The sequence below is a fragment of the Salvelinus sp. IW2-2015 genome, linkage group LG17 (genome assembly GCF_002910315.2).
Source record: "Salvelinus sp. IW2-2015 linkage group LG17, ASM291031v2, whole genome shotgun sequence".
NCBI lineage: Eukaryota > Metazoa > Chordata > Actinopteri > Salmoniformes > Salmonidae > Salvelinus > Salvelinus sp. IW2-2015.
In genome coordinates this window covers 29,298,492-29,309,787 of record NC_036857.1, presented here as the reverse complement: position 1 = coordinate 29,309,787, position 11,296 = coordinate 29,298,492, and the positions used below count along the sequence as shown (strand labels likewise).

At 45.9% G+C, this 11,296-nt stretch overlaps 1 protein-coding gene across 1 annotated transcript in view; it reads left to right on the top strand.

Annotated features, from left to right (window-relative positions):
* Window positions 1-11,296, top strand: part of l1cama (L1 cell adhesion molecule, paralog a) — a 113,022-nt gene that overhangs the window by 65,388 nt on the left and 36,338 nt on the right. Inside the window, exon 2 of the mRNA XM_070447741.1 lies at window positions 7,598-7,970. Coding sequence (XP_070303842.1) covers window positions 7,832-7,970 — 139 coding nt within the window. The 5' untranslated portion in view covers window positions 7,598-7,831. The remainder of the gene's footprint in view (window positions 1-7,597; window positions 7,971-11,296) is intronic.

The following is an 11,296-nucleotide window of genomic DNA, read 5'->3' as shown; positions in this document are numbered from 1 at the left end:
CAGAGGACAGACACTACACCAACACCACAGCCACACACACAACCACCACCACCACACACACACACCCACACACACACCACCACACACACACACACACAGCACACCCACACGACACACACACACACAACACACACACCACACACACACAAACACCACACACACACACCACACCACAGCACACACCACAGACTGGTGTGGCACCTTAACTGAGGAGCGACGGGCTTGTGGTAACGGCTGGAATGGAATATAAATCAAACTACACCGGACGCCAAACATGAGCTTTCCGTTGTTCCCCATGTGTTTGATCCATTCCATTCGCTCATTCCGGCCCATTATTATGAGCCGTCCTCCCCTCGGCAGGCTCCCGTGAACACATCCAGTAAAGAAATGACAGAGTAGTAGTAACCATCATTTCTGCCACAGAAGGATGAGACACCAGTGTAGGGTGATACAGAGTATTTATTTCACCAGCGGAAGGCACTGGGAGTGTGTAGTCTCACTGCCAACATCTCAGTATTTACCACGAGACCCTGCCATGAGAGAGAGGGGGAGAGAGAGGGACGGAAAACAGACAGACAGATAGGAGAGTGCAAGTCACAGTACATGTGATCGGTCTAGCACTAAACCAAAATATAGTATATGTGAATATGAACTATTTTATGGGAATGAATTTGGGCAAATGTACCCCTGCCAGACAAGACTGGAGAGAGGGAGGCAGGTAAAGTATAAGGCGGGTCTGGGCCGAAACCAAAACTACATGTGAACCGAACTGCCGCTGTGAGTATGAATTATGAATTTAGGTGAATTGGGGCAAATTAGACGCGACAGAAGGAGAAAGGTGATAAATAATATCTTAACTCTACAGGGTCCCTAATATTTTGCTCCCCTCATCCCACGTATGCGTGTCCTCCGTTTGTTCGTCCCCCCCTAGTAACCCTTCCTATCCATCCTCCACACTCCGCTCCTCTCTCGAATCTCTCCGACCCACATTCTCACAGCACATGCACTGTGTCCAGCTTCCCACCCACCTTTCCTCCTCCTCATATCCTGCTCTCCTCTCTATCCTTCTACCCAAGTCCCACAAGCATTCCGTCGATGTCCGTGAACCCTCCTCTCCTATTTGTGTCCTGTTGGAGACCTCCCTAATCGCATCGCTCTCTCTGCTCTTCGACTCTACATTGCCCGGTGAGTAGAAACCTGTTCTACTGGCCCGCGTTACTTTCCTCTTCTATCGTGCGTCTAATCCTGCTCACTCCATTTCTCTCTGATTCTAAATCCCTTCCTCACACTTATGTCCTCCTCCTGTCTCTCTTCGTCGCTCTGATTTCCAGACAGACAGACCCTGAGCAAGGTAAGGGTAAAGGGGGGGGGGCAGCTATTCGATATTTCCCCCTCTTCGTCCCTTCTCCTCCTCCCCCCCCCTACACATCTTTCACACAGCTTGATGGTGTTAAATATTTATAAAGAGAAGCCATGACAGGACACAGGACCTGCGAACACACACACACATTGCACAACACACATACACCCCCCCCCCCGCCCAAATGTGTAGACACAGGGGCACACATACATCATCCACACACAAAAGGGCGGACATACACCATAACGGAAGTACGTCAACCGTACTGAATCCTGTACTGTTTAATAATTTCCCTTAACTAGCCGTTATTGAAATAGTGCTACCTAATCAAACAAGCTATTAAGGGCATTCACATGTTTTAGAAACGGGAGTTAGCGTATCTCATGAAATATTGGCACAGTAATAGCCAACCCGGGCACAGCGTGCCCCCCCCGCCAAATGTGTAGACACAGGGGCACACACATACACATACACACACACAAAAGTGGAATACTATAACGAAGTACGGTCAGGTACTGGATCTGACTGTTTAAAAGTTCTTACTGCGTTGAAATAGGCTACCTGAATCAGCTGTATTAAGGGCATTCACATGTTTTAGAAGAGTGAGTTTATTCATGATATTTGGCACAGTATTACCACGGCAACAGCTTTCGGCCAGTAACAAATAAACCAGGGAGGAGCTTTTTCGTGAATAGATTCATACTGTGGAGCTAACAAAAATGTTATCTTAACTATTAAACACTGTGATTTTTTGGGGATGCTGAGCTGTTGTATTGTAGAATATGTGTTATTGCTATAATACACAGAATATGATGGACTCAAATGGCTCCATCCTGTGTTCCCCTTCCGCCCTGCAGGTTGACGTTTATTGTCATGAATCTTGCCTTGGAGGCAGAACTGAGCAATTTCCGCTCGATGGGCCAGCTGCTATATCGTAAAAATTCATGAAAACAAAAATGTCCTTTTTGGTCTTAATTTTACGATTATGGTCAGGTATGAGGGTTAGCAGTTTGGTTAGGGTTAGGTATAAAATCTGACTTTTTGGCTGTGCCAGCTAGTGACCACTCTGCAGAGCTGCCTCCAGGGCAAGATTCATGACAATAAATGCCAATCTGCCCCTCCCTCCCTCTTTCCCCCTCCTCTATCCATCCTGTCTTTGATAAGAGGGCGGTTGAACGTGCTTCAGTCCTGTCAATGCTGCTTCAATACCCAGAGAGACCATTGACAGGCTGGCAGGGCCAACAGGCTTCCACTGATTGTAGCTGCCAGCTACTTACTCATGTTAATCACTGGCTTTTACAGCAGAGAGGCACCATTTCAGATATAATGTATGACAGAGTGAACACACAGACAAGAGCTTGATGCAGTCGGAACCAGGGCTACAATTATACAGGCGTACAATATATTATTATTGTATTGTATCAAATAGCACGTATAGGCCAATACATTGCCACTTGCTTTGGCATGCATTATCTGTTGCTTTTTTTGTGTGGAGGGCAGGCCATAAATGCCTTAGATATTTTGTAGATAGCAGCTATTTTGAACAAGGATTCCAATGACTGTGATGTGTTGTTGTCTTTGCCTACCTTAGTTGAATGACTGTGATGTCGCTGTCTTTGCCTACCTTAGTTGAATGACTGTGATGTCGCTGTCTTTGCCTACCCTTAAGTTGAGAATGACTGGTTGATTCCCGCTGTCCTTTTGCCTACTTAGTTTTGGAATGACCGGTGATTGTCCGCCCTGGGTCTTTGGCCGGTCCTTTAGAGTCTTTAGGGGGCCCACAGGGTCTCTTAGAACGCCCGTAACGGTGCCGAGGTTCAGTGGAACAAGGGAACAAAGCACATGCAACAAACAGGCAACAAAAAGAAGAGGGCAGGATGCCCAAATGCGACTTGAATGACTGTGATGTCGCTGTCTTTGCCTACCTTAGTTGAATGACTGTGATGTCGCTGTCTTTGCCTACCTTAGTTGAATGACTGTGATGTCGCTGTCTTTGCCTACTTTAGTTGAATGTGCTTGGCTGTAAGTCGCTCTTTAGCGTCCGCTAAATGACCTAATTGTAGATATCGCATAGCCTTTACATTCTCTCTTGCTCTGGCATTTTGATTTTGTGTTGTCCCCTCCCCTCTAGCAAAATGCCTCAGTGCGCCACGTCAATTATGTATCAGGCAAGTCACACTAAATTGATGTATGTTGATCTGGATTGTTGCCTCATTATTTGATTCACAGCTAGCTTGTGGCCCGTTTGCCTCTAGAAGACTGTTGCTGCGCCACTCCCTCACATAGTACATCTTCATCGTCTGGTTTCTCTGTCCGCCTGCCCGTCTGTCTCTCTCTCTCTCTCTCTCTTTCTCTCTCTCTGTCTCTGTCTCTCTTCTGAAAGACTATCACAGCATGACGTCTCATTTCAGAGATTGAATGACGTTGGATCGATGATGACACCATCGGACGTGTCTGTAGACTCCTATGGCGTTAATAGTTCTTCAGACAGCCCTTACATGGTACGTGAGCTGACTGTGGTTGCTCTATTGTCTGTGTGGCTCAGTCGGTAGAACATGGCGCTTGCACCGCCAGGGTTGTGGGATCGATTCCCGGTACCACCCATACGTAAAATGTATTCACGCCTTATGTCATGACACCTCCCTTCAACTATAGATTAAATAAAGTTGGATGACACCAGACCTGATAACAGATTTCCAAACAGCCCTTACACGGCTAAGGTTACCCAGACCTCCCAGCTGTAGTCTCTATTGTGCCTGCTGACCTCTGCCCTGAGCCAACGAGGCAGGTAACAGGGCTGCGATTGGATCAGCTGCAGCTGCAGAAAGTCAGACAGAGACACTGGGATTGACAGAGGTGGTGAAATCAGCCATCTGTCTGTTGTCTCAGAATCAATCACCCCTGTGATAAGGGAAGTGACCGTACAGCCTAGACAGGGTGTGTGTGTGGGAGGTGTGTGTGTGCGCGCTAGTGAGAGAGAGACAAAGCAAAGGAGAAGTGCGTCTGTGTGGAATCGCAGCGTGTTTGGGTGGAGTTCTCAGTGTTCAGTCTCATTACTCGGGAAGATGACACGCCTCCCTTCTTTCTCTCCCGTCCTTCCCCTCTGCCCCCCTCCAATTGCCCACCTAACCCATTATAGTGTTCCCCTTTACTGCCTTTATGTACTCACTACTATTAGGCCCTGCCTTCTGACTGAGACCTACTGGAGCATGCCCCTTTATCTGTGTTGTCAGCCGTGTGTGTGTCTTTCTCGGTTTAGAGATGTGTGTGTGTGTGTGTTAGGGTTTACTTGGCAATGAAGTGCCCTGGCTCAGCCGCGTGCAGTTCGTCGGTGGCATTCATCGTTGGGCGCTCCACTCAGCACCCTCTCAGCGACACCTTATCATGTTAACTGTGTGTCTCTGAGGCTGTGTGTCTGTACTAATACCCACAGCAGTTCCAGCTCTGCTCTGTTCCATTCATCCTGTGCTAATGGAATTTGTTAAAGGCCAGCCCAGACTAGCCCGTCTGGTAATTGGGCCCCCGAACCCCCCTATGAGAGGCACTCTGATCAGCCAGTACTAATATCACACAGCCTGACAGAGGAGAGGTGTGTGTGTGTGTGTGTGTGTGTGTGTGTGTGTGTGTGTGTGTGTGTGTGTGTGTGTGTGTGTGTGTGTGTGTGTGTGTGTTGTTTGCAGTGACAGGCAGAGAGAGTTTAACATTGGTTGGGAGAACATCCTGGTGTGGTGATTTGTGGGAGGAGGGAGGGGGTTTACCGTCACAGCTGTCACCTTTCCATCACACCACCTCCCAACACACCTTCCCTTCACCCCCCGTCTTTTACCACCCTATACTCTCCTTCCCTTCTCTCCTCATGAACGAACCTCTCTCTCTCTTTCCTTCGAATCCTTCTCCTCTAGTCCTCTTTCCCCCCCCTCTCTGTACACCTCAACCTCCCCACTCTCCCAAGGGTCACCCATCTATTCTAGTTTGTGCGTTGCCAGTTAACAGTGTGTGTAGAGCCAAGTACCCTACACACACACACACACACAACACACACACACACACACACACACACACACACACACCACACACACACACCACACACACACCAACACACACACACACACACCACCCACACACACTGACCCTCCCACCACACACACCTTCCATCACTCTCCCCCAAACAGACCCTCATTCCTCCACTTCACCCCGTTGTCCTCCTCTCCTCCACCATCTGTCTTCCGTTAGCTGTTGTAGGTCTGATAGGTGAAGTGACTCTCTAATGACCATTTACCACTGATGTATTCGTTTAAACTGGCTCATTGGGTGTGTTTCACTTCTATTTGTTGTTCTCTTATTTTAAACGTAGTCTTTCTCAGTTGATTTAGATGTATTCTCTCAGAGTTTTGGAGTTGGAATGCTAAAAAATGGCTTTTCACTCCTTCTACCACCCTTTCCAGATATTGTTGAGTCCATTCTTTCTCAGTTATTTTCTTAGATGTGCTTGGAATCCTCGAAATGTTTTACCTAGTCTTTTTCTTTGGTTGCAAAGATTTGTTGAATCGTGTCAGTTTGAGAATGGTGGGAGGGAAATATATGTTGAGGACATGCTTATTTGTATAGCTGGAAATCGGAGTGGTATCAAAGCACATGGTTGTCTGTGTGTTAGATTGATAGTTCCATTCATATTCCATTGCGGCTTACAAGGAGCCCGTGTCGCTGGCGGTCTAGTGTGGACTGGACTGAGCCAGCAGCCATTGCTGCGAGAAGATACAGAGAATACTAAATCACTATTCTTTTGCTCCTTTTTTCCGTCCATCCCCTATTTTTTCCCCCCACCATCTTCCCCTCTCCCTCTCTCCTCTCCTCGTGCTGGTTGCCTCTCTCTTTCTCTCTCCGCTCTCCTCTCATTCCTTCACTTCCTCTCGCCCCCTCTCTTCTGTACCACCCTCCAACCTTCCCTCTCCCCAAGGTCGCCCATCACCTAGTTTGTGCTTTGCCAGCTAACAGTGGGTTGTAGTGCCAAACATCTCACACGCACACACACACGCACGCACACACGACACACACCACACACACACACACACACACACACACACACACACCACACACACCACACCACACACACACACACACACACACACACACACACACACACACACACCACACAACACAACACATCACACACACAACACACATGTCACAGACACACACACACACACACACACACACACACACACACACACACACACAGACTGTTGTGTGTAGAGCCAAAACTCTTCTTCAATATTGGCAGCTGCTCTTATCACCATTGATTTTGCCTGGCTTGGTAACAAGGCCAATGTCTCCCTATAATTCTCTAGCTATTGTTTCCTGTCTCTCAGTGCCTTTCCGTTGTCATGATGTACTGTTGTACTGTAGCAAATAACAATCCAACAATCTATTGTACTTCCTATTGAGCCTAGTTCAACAATCAGTCAGTGGACTGTGGTGCCGGTGGAAAGTAGGCCACGCTTTGTGGCTCTGTGTGGGCCTACTGGGCTGCCGAGGGTACAGATGGACAGACTGTGTGGCCTCCTTGCCTCCACAACATGACTGATGATAGCATCTTTAACAGCTACTTATCACCATCACAATCAGGGAGGTTAGTCTTGAGTCTTTCAATAGAGCTCAACCACTCGATCTAAATCGTTGCCAATTAGCCATGTCGTTCTGTTTTATTTTCTGTTTTCTTGTTTACCACACGCTTGTCACCGCACAGCTACAGACGTAGCCTAGACACTTGAGTTCTTCACATTTTAATAGAGCTCCAAGACGTTGTCTAATTACAAATGCCTTTTTAGTTAGCTAATCGTCTTCTGTCTATTATCGGATGTGACGCTTCATCTATCTACCTCTGTTGTCTCTGCTCCATATGGTCTCTTGGACTGTCTGTTAGTTCTCCCTCGTATTGCGGGGTTGACTCCATCTGTTTCTCTGGCTGACCACTGTCCCTTATGGAAGAACCATTGTAATTACCTAAATTTGCTTTTTTTTACTGCTAGTTCTCTTTATAGAAATGAATATGTTTGGTCTCGCTCATCTATTTATTTATTGTGTGTGTGTGCATGTATGTGTGTGTGTGTGTTAGCTCTCTGCCTGGCTCTCTCTAGTCTTTGACCACATGGTGCAGGGTAATTTGTCTCTCATTCTGACACATGCCCCTCCCTCTCCTTTCCTCCCTCCCTGCTCCCCCCTTCTTTTATCTTTCAGACGGAAGACAGCAGGAGGGCGTGGACCTGAGCGAAAGAGAGAGAGAGAAAAGAGAGAGAGGCTGAAAGCAAAAGGAAACAAGGTAGAAGAAAAGGAAGAGTGGGCGTGACAACAGAGAAAGAGAGAGAGCGAGAGGCTGATACACACGCTCGCTCGGCAGGAGTGTGTCCAGATTGCCCTCTGTGTGCGTTTTGTGTGTGTTGAGCAGGTGGGACTTTGATGGGACAGTGAGCAATGCCTCGCACGCAGCGACAGCAGGTTGGCAGTAGGGGGCGACGCACTCCTCTGCCCCTCCTCCTTCTCCCTCTCTTCTCCCTCCTCCTATCCCACACTCCTCAGCTCAGCCAAGCAGCTATACACATACCTCCCAACTGTGAGTACACCTTCTTAACTTAATTCACACGTCAATGTACTTGAACAGTCGCTGCTCATAATAATGTCAAATAATGACTGAGATGTCCTCACTAGGTCGTCACACTCATCAGTATTGCAGATAGAAATGTAGTGTACAGAGCAGAACAGACTGGATTCTAAGTTCTTTCCATGGCATTTCTATCTGCATCTTTAACAATGTGGTTATGAGGTTTTGGGCGTTCAGTCTGTGGTTATATTGTATGCATACTTTGTCTATTTATTTTGGAATTGATTACCTCAACGAATTTATTAGTTATTCTATTCATCTGGTTTCCTTAGTGCAAATCAAATTATGGATTGGAGGGCCAGGGTAATTCAACAGGGAATTGAGTTATACAACAGGAAAAAGCAGGCGCAAATCCACGCACGCACGAACACACACACACACACACACACACACACACACACACACACACACACACACACACACACACACACACACACCACACACACACACACACACACACACACACACACACACACACACACACACACACACACACACACACAAACACACACACACACACACACACACACACACACACACACACACAGAAGGCAGGCGATGGGTCAGAGTTGTCTCCTCCCCTCCCACTCAACGCAATATCCGAGCATTAAAAAACAGCTGAGTTTGTGGGACTGCAGGGAAATTGATTCGGAGTGTCCTACAGCTTTGCTTTAATAGCAGACTTTGAGGAAGAATTGTGGATGCATCCTAAATGGCAAAGTATTCCCTTTTATGGCGCACTTCTTTTGACTAGAACCCTACGGGCCCCGGTCCAAACGAGTGCGAAGAATTATGTTTGTTGCTGCTATTGTTGTTCTGTTATTCATCTAAGTCATGGATCAATGACTCACTCAGACCTTCACCCACTCTAACACACGTATCACTCCTATACACCCATACAAGCGTTAATGCTCCCCCTGAGAATGAAGGTGTCAGTAAGAGAGGAGGGTTATGATGATGAGGAGGAAGAGGAGTGTAGGAATCAGAGGGGGAGGAGGAGAGGCAGGTTGAATAGTAACAGCGGGATGAAGAGGAAAAGGAGGGGGAGGAAGAGGAGGAGGAGGAAGAGGAGGGGGGGAGGACCAGATTGCGGGGATTGTTAAAGGTCAAGGTGTCTCCTGTTGAATTAATGAGCCTCTCTAATGTCAGTGAGAGTCACTGATACGGTCACCACAATCAATACACCATCCACATCTGAATTCATCGGCCAAACAACAACAAAAACATTGACCGAACATTGCAATCGACTAGCTTTGCGCTCGACTAGCTTTATAGCCCATGGGTGGTAACTGTTGTTTAATCATCAATTATCCCATTTTGAAATGGGGAATTTGCAGGGCAAGTGAGAGCACGTGCTGATGTGCACTGTGCGGTAGCTAAGTCCAGGCACTCTGTCTGTCTGTCTTTTCCTCTCTCTGTCATTTCCTGCCAGACTGTGTTGACTATCTAACAGACTTTCTCCTTTTCTCTCTCCCTCGCTCTCTTGCTGCTCTGCCGCTCTGGACTAACAGACCAAATAAATGAATGTAAGTGTTTCACTTCCTTCTGCTTGATGTGTGGTATTTCTGTTTGTAGAAGTGCAGCAAGAGCCCTACAGTAAACACTTTCACGATGAGGAAGATGATCAGGACTCCTGCAAACACACAGCTCACAATACAAACCATCGGCACTGCACCTTAATGAATCTAGCGTCACTGTGGCTTCTTCACTTCAGTGAGTCTATATGTGCCAGAGTCTTGTTTGCTCCCTCCCGGAGGAGGGTGATACCTACGGGAATTAAGAGGAGATGGAGGAAAAGAGGCACGCCTGTCTCTAAAATGGGACTAGTGTTGTCAGATCAAAGAAAGTGGGGCTTAAAAGAGAGTATAAAAGAGAGGAGGGAAAAATAAACAAGTGTATAAGGGAGAGGGAAATAATAGACAAGTGTAACCACTAAAACAAGTGTAACCACTAAAACAAGTGTAACCGCTAAAACAAGTGTAACCACTAAAACAAGTGTAACCACTAAAACAAGTGTAACCACTAAAACAAGTGTAACCGCTAAAACAAGTGTAACCACTAAAAAACAAGTGTAACCACTAAACAAGTGTAACCGCTAAAAACAAGTGTAACCGCTAAAAAAGTGTAACCACTAAAACAAGGTAACCGCTAAAACAAGTGTACCGCTAAAACAAGTGTAACCGCTAAACAATGTAACCACTAAAACAAGTGTAACCCTAAAACAAGTGTAACCACTAAAACAAGTGTAACCGCTAAAACAAGTGTAACCACTAAAAAAGTGCACACTAAAACAAGTGTAACCGCTAAAACAAGTGTAACCACTAAAAAAGTGTAACCGCTAAAACAAGTGTAACAACTAAAACAAGTGCAACCACTAAACAAGTGTAACCAAAAACAAGTGCAACCACTAAACAAGTGTAACCACTAAACAGTGAACCGTAAAACAAGTGTAACCACTAAAACAAGTGCAACCAACTAAAACAAGTGTAACCACTAAAAGAAGTGTAACCGCCTAAAACAAGTGTAACCGCTAAAACAAGTGCAACCGCTAAAACAAGTGTAACCACTAAAAACAAGTGCAACCACTAAAACAAGTGTAACCCGCTAAAACAAGTGTAACCGCTAAAACAAGTGTAACCACTAAAACAAGTGTAACCACTAAAACAAGTGCAACCACTAAAACAAGTGCAACCGCTAAAACAAGTGTAACCGCTAAAACAAGTGTAACCACTAAAACAAGTGTAACCACTAAAACAAGTGTAACCGTTAAACGAGTGTAACCACTAAACAAGTGTAACCACTAAAAAAAGTTTAACCACTAAAACAAGTGTAACCGCTAAAACAAGTGTAACCACTAAAACAAGTGTAACCACTAAAACAAGTGTAACCGCTAAACAAGTGTACCGCTAAAACAAGTGTAACCACTAAAACAAGTGTAACCACTAAAAACAGTGTAACGCTAAAACAAGTGTAACCGCTAAACAAGTGTAACCACTAAAACAAGTGTAACCACTAAAACAAGTGTAACCGCTAAAAACAGTGTAACGACTAAAACAAGTGTAACCACTAAAACAGGTGTAACGCTAAAAACAAGTGTAACCACTAAACCAGTGTAACCACTAAAACAAGTGTAACCGCTAAAACAAGTGTAACCCTAAAACAAGTGATAACCACTAAACAAGTGTAACCACTAAAACAAGTGAACAACTAAAACAAGTGTAACCTAACTGTGCTTTCTTCAATAATGGAGGCACTGGCAGCGCCTGCAGCAGCTTCCA